Source organism: Mytilus californianus, unplaced genomic scaffold (assembly GCF_021869535.1).
Source record: "Mytilus californianus isolate M0D057914Y unplaced genomic scaffold, xbMytCali1.0.p SCAF_11, whole genome shotgun sequence".
Lineage (NCBI taxonomy): Eukaryota > Metazoa > Mollusca > Bivalvia > Mytilida > Mytilidae > Mytilus > Mytilus californianus.
Window position 1 is genome coordinate 16,832,285 of NW_026262593.1, and position 21,398 is coordinate 16,853,682.

A 21,398-nucleotide genomic window follows, 5' to 3' on the forward strand; every position below is an offset into this window, starting at 1 on the left:
CTAGTTTTGTGTAGGATCGACCTTTCAGTTTCGTCAGCTTAGGGAAACTGATATTTCAGAAATCCAACACCGATAATCTCACGAAACAATTTTGTAGTTTATAAAAAAATTAACGTAATTACTTTTCGACATTTCTCTTAGATAATCGAATTAAAAGTCATTCGTTGATATGCTCTAAAACCTTACATCAAAATTTATTTCATATTATTCAACATTTACACTTACTGTGGTCGGTTTTTGTTTTAGTGATGACTTTCTAGGAATTTTGTAATGAAATTTTCTGATAACTAGACCTGTAATTTAAGTAATTGTGCGATTTTTTTGACGTTTATTTGTTTGATATAAGCACTTTTGTCTAATATAGGATGGTTGCTTCAGTACGAACACATTTCCATGTAATATATCGTGCAATGACACATCATATTAAATAATCTTCCAAAAAAAATGCATAGAACTACAAACACATTATTGCACGAAATCCTCTAGATTACAATATGTTTATGTGACTGAAAGATCTAGTGTTAATATCTTACATTCTAAAAAAAGTGCCCCTTATTAAAAGTTGAATTATCAACCCCTACTAAAACAAATGATGTCTTGAAGTCTTTCGATGTTTTGACGACAAAATGTAATAATCTGAGAACTAACTTTTCAAGGTTTTTGTTTCTGATGTTGATGATTTCAACTCTAACAGGACTAAATACCTAAGATTTACAAGACATATCAGAAGGAACAGCAGTGGAACAAATTAGCAGGGGCCAAGTAGCGAATGCTACTAAAATTTGGGTTGGGCCCCTAAAACTTATATAAAAATGTCCATAGTGCTTATGTTAATTTTCACATTGTGGGAGGTTGGGCCGCTAGTTGGAAAATGTTAGTCTCATTCCCTGAACAGGTGTACTAAAAAACAGTGATAGAATGTTAAGAACCAGGGGCGGATTTGATCGCCAATAAAATAAAAATCGTATGTTTCTCACAATTGATATGACTTTTAGCATAAAATTATCCAAAATTTGTTCGCCTCTTTCCGCTCGGCAGTATATGTTATCTGTCAAAAATCCTGAGTCCGCCCCTGAGAACTTTAAATCACTCAGAACTAAATCCGTCAGAAATATAAACTGGGATAAAATTCGGACAATGATACAATGTATCAGATACTCTGGATGGTAAACTCATCCTTGAAACCCAATAATGGATCAATAATTGAAGGAACAAAACCTAAGTTCAATCTATATTTAAGAATAAGGAGATGTGGTATGATTGCAATGAGACAACTATCCATAAAATTGCGTGGATATTAGTCTTTGTGTTTCTTAAAGTTAAATTTCATCATTGGATTACCCCGTGGTTGACCTTGACTCCACACCTCATCAAATCAATGTTCATGAAACATATTGTATGACGTCAAGTGCCTCAGAATGATAAATCTCGAACTACCCTTTCTGCCGACTTTACTTTCAACAAGAAAGGAGTATGGCCACGAAGGCCTTAATTTGGCCCTAAAAACCAAACTTTGTAATGTCACATGTAAAAAACTTATATTTGGGATCTTAAATATGCAAATTAAGATAATCTAAATTTTAGCAGAATTGCCTGTGTATACGTATTTTTAGGTCTGTTTCCTTCTGAAAAACATTAGCTTCACCCTTCGATCAAAATTAAATTGTTATAAAAAGATGTATATGGGTCAGATACACATCCTAACAAAACATTACGGTGGTCCTTGTATGTGGCCAACGTTGTTTGAAGCAAAAAGTATTACAATTTTGGCAAAAGTTAGTCAAAATTACGATTTTCTTCAAAAGGGTGCACAATTATGACGTTATAATGACATCACAATTGTTCTAATGCTTCAGGGCTTGTTTATTTTGGATTTATCAGATATATTTTTTATAACTTGCAATCAAATTTTTTATTTGTATTGTTAAAGTAAAATTTCACAGAATTTTAGGGCCATCATGAACCCTTCGTGATTTTACCCCGTTATAAATTTTTTTCGCTTTTTGTTTAATACATTTTAATAGCAATATAAAATATTGGGTTATGTTCAAAATCAAAACTGTCTTTCGTATTTCGACGAAAAACATAACGGTATTTATTCTAATGAAAAACATAATTATATTTACAGCGAACGACAGGATGATATGACGTCACACATCCTGATTAGACTACTTACATCATATCACAATAATGTTCGATCATTTATTTATAGGAAATAATTCCCACATAAATGATGCATAAAGATTCACGCTTCAGAATTCAGAAATAAATTCAAATGTCAAGAACTTACAAATTATTTTATCTGAATCTGATATACCACGCAATCTCTGTAAAGGGGATATACTTTCTTGTCATAAGCAGATGGGAAGTTAAAATTTCTTAGAATAAAAAAAAGAGCATTTACTATTGAATTAGCGTCCTCTGTCTTTAAAATTATTGTCTTCCCACTACAAAATTTGGCGACTATTATTGATAGCATTTATCATATTGAACTTGAAATAAACGATACCCAAGATGTATACGATTACGCCAACTCCATACTTGGAGTGAAACATAGAAATCTACAGTTAGAGTTAACATTACGACAGAACGAGATGAATTTATTGAATTTATTTATTTATTGCCTTTTTTATTCTGTTCCCAAGATGAACATCCCACTTTTAATTTTTGTCCTGAAAAAAACCTTTCACAGTCGGTCATGTGTACATTTACCGATAGGTTATAAATCTGGTTATGTCTAAGAATTTGAGTGTTCAATATTCATAAAACTTATTTGTCCTCGCAAACAGTTTATGTTTCTTTCCAAAGTATTTTGTTGTCATTTTCGTCTGTTGATAATTTGACGTGTATTTCACATATTGTTCGTCTCGCGCTTTAATTTGCAACTTGACTCTTCTTTGAGTGATTTACATCAAGGTTGTGCAAGGTACGAATGTCGGTAGAAATAATAACAATAATAATATAATAATAATAACATGAGTCCCGACTATCGATATTCAAAACGTATCAAAGTAAGATAAATACTTTTTTTTATTATAGAATGAAAAACGTATAATCAGAGGCACTTTTACGAATCCAAAGAAAAACCACAACAAATCTGGTAACTCTAGAGAATAAACAAACTTTAATTTATTGAATTGCTTATTGTTATGCCTTATGACTTATTTAGAACCTCTCTGCTCTCCTAGACAAATAACACTATTTAATACACTGGTTCCCTGCTTATTACTACTAATGATTGCTCTTCTTCTCTGACTATCACACAAAGACTTCTGAATTTACTCCACTGGGAAGAACATTTCTTTGTTACTTATTGGACAAGAGACAGTAAATAGTATTTATGAGTTTCCAAAACAAATTTCTTTTTCTTATTTTGCAAAAACTTCAGTCACATCCTCGTAAACAACTTAGTTCGATAAATAGGTTGCTTATGATAATTTTACCACAGTTCCATCTATGTACTTTAGACTGTGGCAACATTGTGTCATATTTCTTAAATTGAAGCTTATAATAATCATATGTGCCCGTAACTTTAAAATGTAACACAATTCACTGTAGAAAACTTCTCAAAGAGGTTTGGTTAGCACCTTAGGACGAAATTCATGGTAGAATACTTTGAATGGACAGAATTCACCTTAGAATACTCTGCATGGACAGAATTCACTGTAGAATACTTTAAATGGACAGAATTCACCTTAGAATACTTTGAATGGACAGAATTCACTGTAGAATACTTTGCATGGACAGAATTCACTATAGAATACTTTGCATGGACAGAATTCACTGTAGAATACTTTGGATGGGCAGAATTCACTGTAGAATAATGTGTATGGACAGAATTCACTGTAGAATACTTTACATGGACAGAATTCACTGTAGAATACTTTGCATGGACAGAATTCACTGTAGAATACTTTGCATGGACAGAATTCACTGTAGAATACTTTGCATAGACAGAATTTACTGTAGAATACTTTACATGGACAGAATTCACTGTAGAATACTTTGCATGGACAGAGTTCACTGTAGAATAAAAACGTAACATGTGATTGCCCTGAAATCAAAAAAGTCTTTCCAAAACACCCTTTCATCAGGTATGCACGAGATAAACGTTTGTGAGCATAAAAAACAAATGGGATTTTAACATAACGATAAAAAGACATTTTTACGGAATCGTTTCCTGAGGGAGTTGACCGCCTTTTTTTTTACACAATTAGATAATTGTATGGACTGAACGTTTATAAAACAAAACATACATTATTTACATTATGCAAAAATCGAAGTTTTCTTTATTCAATTTAGCGCATAGATTGTGATAAAAAAACAATCTCCATAGATACCAGGATTAAAATTATGTACGTCAGACTCGAATTACGTCTTCAAAAGACTAATCAGTAACGTTCAAATCCAAAAGGTAAAAAGGCCAAATAAAGTTCAAAGTTAAAGAACACTGAGGACCCAATATTCCGAAAAGATTTGCCAAAAACAGCTAGGGTGACACAATTGATCTCTATTCAGGTAATATCCATTAGACATATTTTCAGGAGCCTGTCATTCAGTGGTTGTCGTTAGTTGTTGTCTGTCATACATGTTTCTCGTTCATTGTTCTTAAGGCTAATAGCATGAATCAAGCCATTAATTTTCTCTTTTAAATATTTCGCATTTTATCATCCTGGACATTTGTCTAGCTGACTAGGCGGTATGTGTTTTGCTCATTGTTGAAGGCCATACGGTGACCTATAGTAGATTACAAGTCATTCTCGTTCGTTGGTCAACGGTAAATAGTCGTCTCTTTGTAATCATACGACATCTTCTAAATTTATACAACAGACAAAACTGTGGTTAAAACAATCGTAGTCCCACGAACTCCATACAAAGAAAGACATTTACTTGAAATTAACTTGCACAATCGAAGCATTCTCAGTACAGTATGTAATAGATAACGGTTTTATTATTTACATAAGCGGATATATCATCTATTTTATGTTTCTTTGTATTGTATCATAGTCTACAAATCATATGAAGAAAAAGCGGATATGTTGATGTCATTAATTTATAAACATCCTGTTCTAGGTTTTTCTCATTATTTCCCTGTATTTTCTGTACATATGTTAATCGTTCCTCTTTTTTCCAGAACATTGTCGGTTTTTCTTCGACTTATGATTTTTGATTGCACGTCCAAGGTGTCTTCTACCTGATTTTTAATTTCTAATTTGAAATAGATAATGACGATATGATTCCTTTATCATTCACACTATATATTGTCAAAGAAATCTCCTTTAATCCGTATAAAAGATACTTAAGCACGCTTTGTGAACCAAGATATCCCTTCTGAAAAACGTAATCAAAACTTCATAGAAACTTGATATAAAAATGGACGCTGAATATTAAACAAATATTTAGAATGTTATAATTTTAGGCATTTGCCATTTATGAAATGAAGTAATATTTAGATTTTTAGGTATTTAAACTAATGTTTTAGTCCCAATTGATTTGATATTGTTGATCTAAATGTAATTGATATTTGCCAAATTTTTTTATGTTGTAGATATTAAGATATAATCAATTTTGCGATTGAAAAAGTTTTATCTGTTTGTTTATTTAATACAGTCAACAATAGCTATAGAATTCAGAAACAATTACGTCTTATAATAGCGAGTCACGTATCCTAAGTGTATATACATTAGTCAAAGAAACCGGAGCTTCATCCTGATTTCAGTTGAGAGTATGAAAAAACGAAAATTCACAGCTGGTAATAGTATGTGTAAAGTTGGATTTCGTTGTTTGGAATGATTTGGAAAAACCAATACACAGTACACAGATAAACATAATAAACAAGTTCAAACTTATGTTTAGTAGTTATTACTATTATCATTATTATTTTTGTGTTTGTGTTTATGTTTTATTTATTTCTTTGCAGCACTACAGACCTCAAAAGATTGTAAATGTTAATTCTTATCTATTTTTTTAGTCCGACGATCTCTCAAATCATGCAAAGGCAGGGTCGGAAAATCCCCCCTCCCTGTGGTTCAGCAGGAGGATTGTTAATCATGCGCAATTTTGAACTGCATACATACACCCAATGTAATATTCCTATTTCTTTATTTCACAATACTAAGTATATTGAAACCCCTATCCAACTCTTTCAGTTAGGTATTTCGACATATTTTCTTAACAACTCTTTATCTTCAACTTGGAGTTAGATCTGAAAAAGTGACCTATACAGTGCATTTTTTTTGCCATATATTTTATAAAAACACATTTGGTAAAAAAAAAATTGAAAGCATTTATTGTCGGAATTTTGCAAACCAGGTGTTAAAAGACAAACAATTGTCTACAGTAAATTTTTTTTATTTGGTCATAACTTTGTTTTGTTTTTTCTTGATATGAACATGTATAATATTTTGTTTACAATTTAATTTAGTGAACAAAAATAATGTGTTTATGTAATCTGAAAATATAGAGCACTCAGCAAAAAAAACTATAACAAAAAAACGAATAAGCCTGTGACAGTTCTATGTCGTTCGGTCTCTGGTGTATGGTTGTCTCATTGTGACAGCCTGTGGTAATTCTATGTCGTTCGGTCTCTGGTGTAGGGTTGTCTCATTGTGGAAGCCTGTGATAATTCTATGTCGTTCGGTCTCTGGTGTATGGTTGTCTCATTGTGGAAGCCTGTGATAATTCTATGTCGTTCGGTCTCTGGTGTAGGGTTGTCTCATTGTGGAAGCCTGTGACAATTCTATGTCATTCGGTCTCTGGTGTAGGATTGTCTCATTGTGGAAGCCTGTGATAATTCTATGCCATTCGGTCTCTGGTGTAGGGTTGTCTCATTGTGGAAGCCTGTGGTAATTCTACGTCATTCGGTCTCTGGTGTAGGGTTGTCTCATTGTGGAAGCCTGTGACAATTCTATGTCATTCGGTCTCTGGTGTAGGGTTGTCTCATTGTGGAAGCCTGTGACAATTCTACGTCATTCGGTCTCTGGTGTAGAGTTGTCTCATTGTGGAAGCCTGTGACAATTCTACGTCATTCGGTCCCTCGTGTAGAGTTGTCTCATTGTGGAAGCCTGTGATAATTCTACGTCATTTGGTCTCTGGTGTAGAGTTGTCTCATTTTGGCAATCATTCCACATCGTCTTGTTTTATACAATCGGGAAGTGGGCACGAGTACAGCTTGAATACATACCCAGTCAGAGAACATGAGCTAACCTCTGGTGGCCTTTTTGTATAGTGTTTTTTAACTATCGTTTGTATGTTCATCTATTTTAATTAAGACACACGTCAACTATGTTCTTGATGAGTTAATCCTGAAGCTTACACATTCGTTGATTGAACCGATGCCGTCTTGTAATCTGTCATGTTTTTCTTATCTGTTTCTTACTTGTCGCCTTTACGTTATACGAATATAATATGGTCTTGTTCTTTCTACAAAACTCCTTCATTTCAATTGTAAAATACATCTTCCTCATGTTGTTTTAAGAGTTTATCGAAAGTTTATCTCCATTTCAATTAAAAACTGTCCAATGCAGAGCTAAAATTATCTTTCATTTAACAGCTCGTGGTCGAAAGTTTAAGACTCAGGCAATTTATCAATGTATTATATGTACTTTGTTTTTTTCTGAAGTTCAAGTAGTTAAACATTTGTTTAAAAAAGAGTGAATACGGCATCAGTGGCAACTAAAAACCATAAGTCGAAGAAAAACAGACAAAAATCATTGTCAAAACAAAAACGACGAAAAGAACAACGACTAGGACAGTCACTACATAGAAAACTAGCAATTGGGTATGTTGAATCAACACAAAAACAATGAGTTTCTCCGAGAGGATAAAGAAAGAATCTTGGAGAAAACAATTAAGGATGTTCGCTACTCTGTATTAAAATAACAAGCTTTTTAAAAGACTGTTATAAATTGATAGTATATAAACAAAGGAATTAAAAAAGCAGAAAAAAATTAAGGGTCCGTGTGCTTGTTTTTGAGATATAAGCCATTGAAAATTTGGCGGGATATAATTCTCTCTAGACTTTTCATACATTTAACATTGGCACCCTTTTTCTTTAAAAAATTATGAAAAAAATAACAAGGATTTTATAGCATTTTCAAATATGGCTTTTTAAACTATATGTAATAAAATTATGAAAAGAAAAGTAGGGGTTAGTGGACAAAATTATTTAATGGCAAAACATGGATAAAACCAGAGGATTCCGAAAATCTGGCAAAATTTCAAAAACAAGAGGAGCGAACATCCTTAAGATATTTTCCCTTGTTGATGGAAAAATCATGGAGTAAAACTTGAGCTTCAAACATTTTGTATTTTTTGTATGAAATGTTAAGTCATTATATCACAGTTAAGTATAAAAAGCAAAATTATAGATTAACCTATAAAACAGCGTTTTTCATAGATATACAATCAAATACTAAAAATTTTATTAAAGATAAAAGAGAAAAATGAAAACAGAAATCGATAGAGATAGACAACACAATGGCCAAAAGAAAAAAGAGAAGAACAGTTGACAAAACACTACACTGGTACTAATATGAGTTTTAACAAGCTGCTATGTCAGTGTGTAATAAGTAGTAATCCACACCTACATTTAATAACTTTGTATTGTTTCACAATCGCCCATTTCTTGGGTTTCCGAAAATAAATCTATAGCATGTTAACTTATCATTCTTATTTACTTAGACAAGTAACTAACTAGTTCGGAAGTGTATAAAACTATTATAATAGATAATTAAAAACAATTAATTTTCACTCAAACCACCTACAAAAGATAGAAAACTTAATGTTTGAACGATGATAAATGCAGTAATACTATGTTACATCAAGAAAGTTGGATTAAGATTAAGCAGCAGATGCCTACATTAAAGGTGATATCTGGTAAACAGGTTGATATGGCTTCAGTACTGCGTAGGATTTTCTGCATGAGACTATAGCTATAATAGTATAATGAACGTTTACCTCACAAATCCTTCATTCATATCTATATTTCATAGTTTTGTTGGCAAATAAACCTACAGGATGTTCCTGATAGAAGTATTGATAAATTCCTTGATGGTTTGAAACGTTGTCTTGATTAATATTTCTTACATTTGGTGGTATTGAATTTAAACTTCATAATATGGGAAATACGGTGGAGAATACGGCTTATAGTTTTAACATTTCAAATACAAAAACTAAATCAAACACAGAAATATGAAATCTAGATTGTAACATTTGTTTTAGCATTAGTCGTCATACGGTTAATTATTAAACAAAAGGGACTATTGGATATATATCGCTTCCAAGATATTACAAGATAAGGCAAAATTAATAATGGGAAACAAGAAAAATGATATCAACCCCTTAGATCTGAAAGGAAATACAAGGTTATTATTTTTTTTCTATTAAAAATATTAATATTTTACCGACTATATTCTATTAGTTCCAGCTTAAGGCATTAGACCGATGGATATTCTTTTAAATGATATTAATCTAAAATGTATACTTGCGTGTACACATTGATTATCAAAGACACGAAGAGGAATACCAAAGCAAAAATTGTCAACATTTTTAAACAATATAAAGGAAAGCTGTTTTGATTAAAAAGCGTTCAAGATCCCGTCTAAGCTTGTGTTCCAATGGTTTGCTTCAGAAACAATTAAACATTTATTCATTTAAAAGCGGTAAACTAACAACATTAAAACAGAAAATGACCAGCGCAAAGTCACTAATGATGAAAAAATATAACAACCAAAAACAAAACAAAGCGAAGCAAAAAAAAAAAACCCAAACCCGTCATTAGATATCGGGTGATAATGAAAACTATAAGTTAAGTTTACTTGTTTGATTTTTTTTTAATTTGTCATGTCAGTGCCTTTTATGGCTTGCTATGTGGTATCTGTTTTGCTCATTGTTGAAGGCCGTACGGAAACATACAGCTGCTAACTTTTACATCATTTGGGCTCTGGTGGAAAGGTGTTTCATTGGCAATCATACCACACTTTCTTGTTTTTATAAGACGTGGGATGTCCTTATCCTTACAAATGCCAGCGTAATGTAAGGTAATTCAGAGAGGCTAGGAACTTTGATATTCAAAATTCCAGGAACTGCCCACCCTTTCGAAGCACCTGAAGTCATCCACGGTTTTGGTAGGCTTGTGTTGCTTAATATTTAGTTTTCTGTGTAATTGAAGCACATCTTTGCTCAAGAATCCAGACTCTTCAGTAAAATGTCGAATTCGAAACAATTACTTTACATTGCAGAAAAGACCGTAATGCAAGGATGTTTTTTGAATAATTTTGTATCTGTAAAAGTTAAATTTTATCAAAATAATTCAGATGTCATTAACATTTATCGCCTTTCTAGGTTCACCTTTAGTTCTAAGTACACATTTAGTTGACTTGATTGTTTTGATTGCAATTTAAAAAAAAAATTATGAAGAAATCTCCTGTTTTATACTTTTGATTCGGCTGTCTGCACACTGTTGTGTATGCCGTTTGAATTTGTATTGTCAAATGTACGACATCCACAGACTTCTAATTGAAATTCTCTGTAAAGTTAAACATGAACATCTTTTTTACTTGAATAATTTCTACTGGATTAGAGAAATCTTTGTCGGTTGGATTGACCAGTATTATATCTGAATATAATGCAAATTGATTGATATTTTGTGTTGTTGTTAAAAATAAAAGACGAATATTTTCTCAGACATCTAGAAAAAGATCATGCATTCAATGATTCATATAATGACTATATGTACATACAAATAGGGCAAAAAGTTAAGTTCTCTTTATAATGAGGAGATGAATTGAACGCCGATGAAACAGCTCGATGACAAATTTAATCTCTTTCATTCAAGCGAAGATCTATTAGCTGAGGTTTTAAGTTTTCCGTACTATTATCAAAAATATTAATAAAAAAGGGGGGCTGACACCAAGGGGCGATAAAAACCAAAAATGGAAAGAAGAAAGACAAACTACATAATAGATAAAGAAATAGGACGAGCAAATAAACAACAATCCAGACAACACTTTACTGAAAACTCAATATTGAGCAACTTAAACATTCACAAAAACCGGAGTGAAGTTGGATGCTATGAAAGGGTAGACAGATTATATTCCACTAATTGACCCTGTTTGCAACTGAAGCGATTCGCGTGGGTTTTTACCAAAAAATGATCACCTATACCTTGACTGATGAACTCTAAACTTATCATTGCTATACTACTTTTTATTTTCAGTATGACTTTTATACCTTGCCTAGTAAGTTCATTCCAATTAAAAATAAATTTCGTTTTGTAAAATACCGTTTAGCTCATCATAATGCTGATTATCAAAATAAAAAGATGTGGTATGATTGCCAATGAGACAACTCTCCACTAGAGACCAAATGACATAGAAGTTATCAACTATAGGTCACCGTACGGCTTTCAAAAATGAGCAAAACCCATACAGCATAGTTACCTATAAAAGGCCCCGAAATGCCAAATGTTTCTATTTGTCAATTTAATGTCAAACTAGTCAATAGTATGAATTAAAAGGTAAATGGGTTTACTACCGGGTGACAACGGTACCATTCATATAGCCTCGGTTGTCCTTACACATATTCAAGTCTTGTTTCTGTCTGCTTAAACTTATTCTACTGCTAGAAATAATTTCAGCATAATGACATTTAAATAAAGTTTGACGTTTTCCGTTAAGGCTGATGTATTACTTCAATTGTTCGTACGTTAAAACAAATCTTGCAGAGCATTAAGTAAAAATATTTATATGGACTTTGATCAATAACGACTTAAAAGGCTTATATATAGGAAATCATTGACAATCATACCACATCTTTTTTTTTATTTTGCTAGTATATTGTAATTAAAGCATACAATTTTGATTTTTTCAATACTGCGACTTAAAAGATATCGTTTCCTAAAGGCGAGTTAATTGTCATAAAAATTGCTATTGAATTCCAAAAGTAACTGTTTTTATTTTCAATCGTAGACTTTATGGTTGATGGCTTAGTTATATTTTATATGTCTAATGTAGTTTTTATGGTCTCTCGTAACTCAGTATTGAGTGGTTTTTGTATTTTATAGTCACACGATATTTTTTTTATGTATAATGCAGATATCTTTGTGTTATACGAAAAGATAAGATAACTATACAACATATGTATATTGCGGAAAAAATAAAATTTATTTGTACGAGCTTTAGAAACAAATACATTTTATATTTCCGACAATGTACATGTACTGTTTTGATCCTGCAATTTACACATGGGCACTTGAAGCTGTAGTTGTTTAAGTCCAAATCGTTGTCTCTGTTTTTTTTTAAAAAGAAATCGACATAGTTTAAACGTGGACCGCGAAGAGGACCTCAAAATTAACCGTTAGGCAAAACGAAATATCCACATTACCGGTTGCTCAACATGGAAGCTGGGTAACAGGAACTGTATTTGTACAGGTACGAATAAAGCAAAAATTTATTTGTGTATCTGTTATTTGTACAATAGTTGGCTGATTGCTGGATAAAATATTTATTTGAATTAGATTACATTTTGGATTAGAATATATAATTAAAGATTTGCAAAGATCTACTTGAATAATGTTGACTGGTAGTCAGCAATTCCAATAATATTCATAAGAGAGACATGACCTTTTAGACAATTCCTAACATATATGATGAATATTTTCAGTTTCAGTTTAAGGTGGTACCAACACTTGTTTTGAATATTAGTTGATCGTTGGTTACTTAACTTCCAGTGGCAAGTATTTCATGCATGTTTAGGACGATTGAATACTTGCTTGTTTTTACATTAATATTTTATTATTTGCCTCACAGATTAAAATGAATATTCAACTGAACAATTTCCGAACTACTATAAAAAATTACCTCAAGATTAATTTTTATTTATTAAGAACCTGAAACAGGAGAAACTTAAATGCTGTGAATCTTTTATCAAATATGTTGAAATACATAATATTTTTAAAACGTTTTTTGAATTAAAACGAGTTATCCCCTTTTAGAGCTATGCATTTCCTGAAGTCATCTCAAAAGGCTCAAATGACAGATCACGTATATATGTATGAGAGTAAAGTTAGAGAAAATGTAAATATAAAAGAAAAAGGTATCAATAATTTAATTTAAAAGTGATCAAGGAAACTATAACAGAGAGCATGTTTATTTTCTATTTTTCTAAATTGTTTGACATAATGAATGATGCCAAACATTTTATAAAATGTTATAGTGTCATTCAATCGCCTACGCCTATTTCATTCAATCACCTACACCTATTTCATTCAATCGCCTACACCTATTTCATTCAATCACCTACACCTATTTCATTCAATCGCCTACACCTATTTCATTCAATCGCCTACACCTATTTCATTCAATCGCCTACACCTATTTCATTCAATCGCTTACACCTATTTCATTCAATCGCCTACACCTATTTCAATGAAAGGCATGTTTCTTAACCTTCAAACACGACTTGTTTCTACAATATCTGATTGACAAATTCTACATTTCAATGATGCTGACTATAACTCAGATAGTATAAGGCAAAACACAAACTTATAAAAAGTATTGATGAAGACTATTGTCCAAACAGTATAAGTAGAATTTCATAGCAAAATGTTTCACGATTCGTGGATATACCTCTTGCAACACTTATAGACAAATATGACACAGTTATCACGTTCTAGAATAGATTTTCTTTCGTGTTCAGTGCTTATATTATATTCTTCACAAATGTAGATTTTAGAACCTTATTTCAAAAAAGGACGAAAGAAATTTACAAACTTCTGGACAAACAAATGTATTAAAAATACAATTAAACAAATATTAAACGATTGCACTACAACATAAGTTTGACTGCGTGGATGAAAGCATGAAGCAGGCCTATTTGTTTCTGTGACATCCTTTACTTTAAGGTAAATGGGATAGATGCGTTCAACATTGCCACCAAACGTTGAACTTTTTAATGAAATGACATCATCTATTTAACTAACTCTCAACCTTCGCTATCAAAGCGATGAATTGTTTTTCTCTCGAACATCTCGTTCGTTCTTTATTTAGAAGTCATTATGACATTTCTCATTGATGTCTTTTTCGTGATGTTTTGTTAGTATATGTCAGAACTGTGTTGTACTCAATATTTTTCGCCTGTCATTCGTGAAATTTCACAGATATTTCTCCTTCCATCCAAAATTTTCAATACAAATTAAGTAATTTTTATATGAGACTCCGGAATGTCCAGCATAGACGCTGTCAATAATCAAATTGGATACATATGTAAGATTAAAACTGCCCTTTATAACATTTTCTTTTCTTGTAAGTTCATGGGATGTAACTGTTAATTAGAAGACAACAAAATAAAAGATTGTACAAAAAATGTAGCCTTCAGTTAAATGTTCAATTCAATGAAAGTCATTTAATTTATTCTATTATGTTGCTGCTTAATAGAAGTCATCAGAAAAGAGGATGTACAGCTTTCAGTCGAATATTCAATATGATGAAAGTCATTTGATTTACTGAATAAGATCAATTTGTACAATAATGTTGGGAGGTTCACGATAAATCTCGAAGGTCTTGTCACTTTATTCACATGTGTGACGAATGAAGAGACTGTCTTCTTAAACTGCATACAAAGCAATGTAAGAAATAGTCAAAATATGCATTAAATCCGAAAGCGTTAAATTAGATAGGTCTTGATGGAATGATATTGAAAAATATTGATCACATTATTATATGTGATATATGTACTACCATTACTTGTTATTACCGGAAGTGATACTATATTCCTCTACAGTGAGCAATCCTTTATACAGTACCTGTTTTGTACCTAATTTAGTACTTTGGCCAACCTTCTTAGCAAAAACGATTTTGTTATTCATTATACGCTCAGAAATAAAGGGTAATAGTTGAAGAAAGGTCGGTATTTGGTCAACTCGTTTTCAGAATTCTTTCTTTTGACAGTCTAATGTAGTATAAATAGATTGACTATGACTACCGGGTTCTTACTTTGGAATCGTGTGATAAATGATACATCATCAAGTGCTCAGTAAGAGATACTTACCCTGTCGACACACTTGAACTCATTCCATTGGGAAGTTCATTTTATATCGATTGTTTTTCACTCCCATTAAACGGGGAATGTGTCAAAGAGACAACAACCCGACCAAAGAGCAGAAAACAGCCCTTCTTTCAACGCAGCGAGAAACCCCCCACCCGGAGCTGGGCTTTAGCTGGCTCCTAAACAATAGTGTATACTAGTTGCGTGTTTTATACACGGAGATAAACTGGTAACCACCTTAAGATTTTTATATCACATACTTTTAGGTTTTATAGTTCGTACAGGTTGTCGATCGTGAGTCCTATATACTTCCTTCCCGAAAGGTCACACCAAAACTTATGTCAATACATTAAGGATACTTATATCTAATTATCTCCTCGCTTTCAAGTATTGTTCACTTAATATGTTATAAAATAAGTCGCCTTCAATTATAAAAAGAATTTCTACATGTCCAAATTACAGAAATAACTATAAAGTAGGTAAGGTTTTTTTTTATTTTGTTTTCATAAAAAGTTGGAAAAAAGTAAAATAAAACAAATACCGAACTCAAAGGAAAGGACACACAGCGAAAGTCTTAAGATTTATCAACGCGAACCCGAACATAAAACTGAAAAAGACTTATTAAGGAGGCGTTCTTTGAATGCCAATGTGAAGCCTATCCACTCAAACTTGTCTTCAATGTAAATATGTGCGTACGGTTTTCAGCAATGGCCGTACGCAAACGGCTGGGTGATATTGACAAATAAAGGTCGGTGCTTTATCAAAAATATGTTGTGTGTTGAATGCAGTCTATAATTATCTAACGTATGACTTTCTTCACATTTATATTTTTCGGTTAAAATAAACGATTCCAACGTATAAAAAAGGTGAGGGTAACTTTATCTATAAGTTTTATCACAATTTCCCGTTGTTTATGATATTCTCCACTCAAACGCAAGGCGAGGCTTCCCGAGTAGCTGGTAACAATCTTATGAAAAACTTCGACGTACACTAATCGAAATAATTTGGAAGGAATCATACAATTTAAAAACGTGTACTTTTTAAAACGTTCAATCCAGTCAAAATTGGTTTGAATATATGATACATTTTAGAAACTATTACAAAATATTGGATTTAAAACTATGATTTTTTTTATGAAAAAGATATCTTTTTGAATTTAATCACCGAAGCTCAAAGTAGCAAATCTCGGTATGCTTGGAGCTGCCTTTTCGGAAAGAGCAGGCTAGACCAACATTAGGTTAAACAACTTAAGTGTATTCACTTATTTTATTTCAAATAACAAATACTCAAAACTAAAAATCTGTATATGCTTTTGATATGTAGTGAAAAGATAAGGTTGACAATTTTCTATGTGAATTGATTTCTTTTTATACTTCAATTCAATATTTCATTAACGTCTAATATGTTAACAACTGATCATAATAAATGAGATTTACAAGTATTGAAATCGAATTTGCGAATGTTCACTACATTTTAAAGGGAAGATACTAACGCCTATACTTAAGTTGTCTTTTTTATATTGTTCATTGGTCTCCTTTTTCTCACGATTATCTTAATCTAAGAAGTTACTTACTACCGAATTAGACTTATCACCGGGTGTGTACTTACATGAGCAACACGACGGGTGCCTCTTGTGGAGCAGTATCTGCTTACCCTTCCGGAGCACCTGAGATCACCCCCAGTTTTTGGTGGGGTTCATGTTGCTCAGTCTTTAGTTTTCTATGTTGTGTTTTGTGTACTGTTGATGTCCGGTTGTCTTTTTTTTTAGCCATGACGTTGTCAGTTTATTTTCGACTTATAAGTTTGAATGTTCCTTTGGTATCGTTCGTCTCTCTTTTGATGTCTAAATGCCAAGTAGCAGAAAGGAATAAGACAATATTCAGTTATATGAATATAATTTTTCATTCGATTTGTTCCTTGCTTAGTAATTATTTGTGACACATTCTTTTGGAGAGATGAGTCTAAAAACCTATTATGGCTTGAAACATTGTGAATTGACAATGACAATCGTATACTAGGTGTATAAGGCTAAATTGAAGATAGTTATCGAACTATTTTATCCTATAGGATGGCAATAGTGATTATGAGCAGCACGCAAACGTGTAGACAAGAAAAAATAATACTGATGCTTTTTCACGTTCAAAATCATTTTCATTATTCTAAGTTAATATATCGAGCTTATTTGTAAAATATGATCAGACATATCTGATAGTAAAACCAGCGATAGACGGATATAACAAAGTGCGGTCAGATGCTTTACAAGGCTATTATATCCATAGTAAACGTTATTTGACTCCCTCCCCTACTAGGTAAGTTACTGAAATGTCCTTTATCTATCGAATTTGATTTTCGGAAGATTATTGACTATTAATCTCTGAAAAAAAGAGTATACACGTTGCTGTTATCAGCAAATACAGAATAAATTTAAAAGTATCACTTCGAAAGATTTAAAATTCTTTTCGAGAAAACAGAAGCCCCGGAAATTTACCTATTTTTACCAAATTGAAAGAAGGAACATGGCTTGAGATTTTGAATGTTCATACCGATAATTTACATGGAAAAACGTTGAGAAGCACCGAAAATTTACATCGGAAAACCTTGATAAGAACCGTTGATTTACATGGGATAACCTTGAGAAGAAACAATAATTAGTAGCCTTTCTCCTCTTCGCGTCTAATGTCGAGCAGTGCGTCAGGATCCCAGGCTAATAATTTAGATGAACCTTGAGAAGTACCGATAATTTACATGGGAAAACCTTGAGAAGTACCAATAATTTACATGGGAAAACCTTGAGAAGTACCGATAATTTACATGGGAAAACCTTGAGAAGTACCAATAATTTACATTTACAAAACCCTCATTTAAACAGAATAACTGAAAACGTAGGGAATATAATGTCAATGAGACAGCAACCTAACGAAACAAAAACCAAATAGAGGTAAAAAAAAAACAATAGACAGGTGTTTATACAATAGTTCATTTGATATTGGTAAATTGTATTCAGATAAATAGACCACAGTTTGGTTTTGGTTAATTGTATTCAGGTAAATAGACCACAGTTTGGTATTGGTTAATTGTATTCAGGTAAATAGACCACAGTTTTACCCAAGTTCACAGTTTGTCATATTCACATAACTTGCCAACATTTTTGCTGAGGCAATACATAGGTTTTTTTTATTATATAGTGTCTATTTGAATATAATTTTATTTTGGATTTTACACGTCTTCTAATTGGATGGAAGTTTTTTGTCTATCATCTCATAGACATAATTTTGTTATGTGGCAGTGATTTTTTTCATGATTTACTCCTTAAAAATGGAATTTAGAATTAAATTATCAGGAAAGACTGTAATATTTTTTCTGTCTATTCGAAATAACATAAAAAATGTGGTGCACACTTATAAATAACTCGCTACGCGGGTTATTCAGTGTGCACCACATGTTTGATGTTATTTCGAATAGACAGAAACAAATATTACAGTTATTCCTTAAAGAACTCGCAAACAGCTGTAACAGACCTATGTATGATATATTATGAAGTAACGTTTAATGACAAAATAAGAAAAATGTTGTTTACAATTCATATGACTTAGTATCGTCTTATCAAAGATTTGGAAAACGTTACACTTACCTGTATAAACAATTTAACAATGACACTATTGAAATATCATAAGAAAATAAAACATTAAATGCTGCTTATAACATCTTAACATAATTCGGTTAAACTGTTTATAACAGAGGTAAATATTTGTCATTTTTGACAGTTGAAGCAAGTATAATGAACTAGCTCAAGGTCCTTAATGTTATCAAGTAGAAAATGAACATAGTGTTCTTTTTTCACTTTCTAATTTTGTATTCTGTACTCGTTTCTCATGCTTTCAAATTTGACAACTAATTAAATGACAAAATAATTTAATTCCAGTTCAAAATAACTCATTGAACTAATTAGTTTATCTGAATTCAAGTTGAAACAATCAATTTATCTTTTGATATGAGTCGATTTTATGAAGTACTGTTTTCTTAGTATGATTGTCTAAGTAATAATTAAGAAGAAATTAACAGAAAAGGGGCAATCTAAAAATTATCAGCGGACTAAATGTTGTCAAAAGAAAGAGAAAGACGACGGCCGAATAATAGTCCACAAAACACTAAACATATTAATACTAAAAACGCAAGTAAAACAATATTTCTGCCTGAGCTAATAACAGACACCAGATACTAAAAGATATTAAATTATAAAAATGGTGAAGAAATTTACTAAACTAAATGTCGGTATCAACATAAAAGGACCAGAACTAGAGCAAGTCGAGCGCTAATCACACTGAGGTGATCAAACTGGACTACAAATATGAAACGAATTGAACAAACCGCAGAAAGAAGACGACAATTGCATTGAATTATTCAATTTATTATTACTAAAACAAACTATACCTGTAGATTTTAAATCGCAGTGATTGATGAAACACGCAAAACACGTTGGTTGTCCCATAAAATCATAAATAAAATGTATGTATTAAAGATGAGGTTAATTCAACCAGCATATAGCATGCAATGATCGCCACATGAAAGCATAGTCGTTTTGTTTCTAAAAAACTGGGTTTCAATGTGTATAGTCTAATCATTACTTTGTTCTAAATTAATATGAAAACAAGGAAAAGTTGAGCTGTTTCTTTTAAGATTTTAATCAATACTAGTGAATTAACTCTGTTCTATCAAAGATAATCATTTTGTTACATTTCCGTTTTTTTTAAAGAAAATCTTTTATAGTATATTAAATATCAGATACACTTTGCATGACGGATATCCTACCTGCAGGGGGAAGGTTTTAATAAAAAAAAGTCATTTGTGCCATATTTCCTTTGTAATTTATTTCACCAATACATTCAGGTATCATTCAAACGTAATTTGACGGAATCTCAATGGTTGGAAATTATTTGTGTTGTACATCATGAAATGTCATGCATATCATTATATTTCATCAGTTGCTTGTAAAAACAGTATTCAAAACGTTAACCTATATTAAGCATAAACGATTTATTCAAAGTCGGTTATACATAAAACAATACAACGTAGGCTCTTTATTAACCAATTGATAAATATATGTGTGTGATTGATAATTTGAAAAGACATTTGGATTCTTTAATGTTATGATACGGTTTAAAATTGAAGGGTTTTCATATATATTCCAATATACAGTATTACCATTTTCTGAAAATACCAAAAACATTCTAAATATTTTCATCGGTGAAACATAACTACGAAAACATACATTGGTTTCACAATTATTTTTATAAAAAAAAGAACAGAGAGTGTCTGCTTGGTTTCAACGTAATTTGATTTGTATGAAAAGATTTTGGGACATACATTTTTTTTTTGCGTTTTGGATAAAAATTTAAACGACATGATTAAGACTTAAACTCTGATTTTTTTTCCAGAATTTGAAATATTATAAATACCTGAAACATTATAATTCAAACAAAATCTATTATTTTGGCTCTAGTTGAAAAAAACACGTTTATACCTTATTGACGAATCTTTAATAACTGTTTCTTTCTCGTTAAACCTCTAGCAACATGTTGTCCTACTTAAAATCATTGTAGGAATAATAATTTTTTGAGATAAACACTGTTATACGTAGGATTTGATAAAAATATAAATTTTACTTACAGAATTTACTTCATTCTTTAAAGATTTCCCATGAATACTAATTAGCATCAAGCATAATATTCCTGGTAGTAAGGTCTTTCTCTTCATCCTAGGACGGAACAATTTTCAAAGATATGTCACTATATACAATGTTTCTCCAAGTAATTAACACTTTGGATTTGTCTTTGGTAATTTTCCCGGAATTGTCGTCTCTTTCCGATATTCGAGAGGGTATTTTATACTCATTATGGACAAACCCACGACACACGTGTTATGGGAGGCGTTATAAAAGTTTGTTTATCTATTGAAGTTTCATCAATAATGTAACAATAGATTGTTCGAACAAATAAATTACTTCCTTTTCAATTTGAACGACAGTAGTTGTCATTTTACTCCATTGTCTGTCATTGGTCAACTTCGGCGTATGAAATATTAAATTATTACTTCGATTATAAACTAGCACATTTTTTTAATAGTACGTTCACTGTAAATTTGTGTAAAATCCAGATAGTACGTTAAATGTCAGAGCATTAAGTCAATTGATAAAATTACTAATAATAACGACTCCATCTCGTTTAACGACTTCTGTTAACAAGCACTTGTTAAGTGATTCGATAGTTTAACTAATTAGTCTCGAGTGATGCTTTGTCATATGTAGACTGTTCTTAAGAGAGGCTGACTATTTCAAATATTTGTTTTTCTAATGT

At 31.6% G+C, this 21,398-nt stretch overlaps 1 protein-coding gene across 1 annotated transcript in view; it reads right to left on the reverse strand.

Moving 5' to 3' along the window:
- LOC127719681 (feeding circuit activating peptides-like) overlaps nucleotides 1-21,183 on the reverse strand; it is a 46,472-nt gene extending 25,289 nt beyond the window's left edge. Inside the window, exon 1 of the mRNA XM_052225920.1 lies at nucleotides 20,713-21,183. Within this exon, the coding sequence (XP_052081880.1) occupies nucleotides 20,713-20,799 (87 nt within the window). The 5' untranslated portion in view covers nucleotides 20,800-21,183. The remainder of the gene's footprint in view (nucleotides 1-20,712) is intronic.
- Between the last annotated feature and the right edge of the window lie 215 nt (nucleotides 21,184-21,398).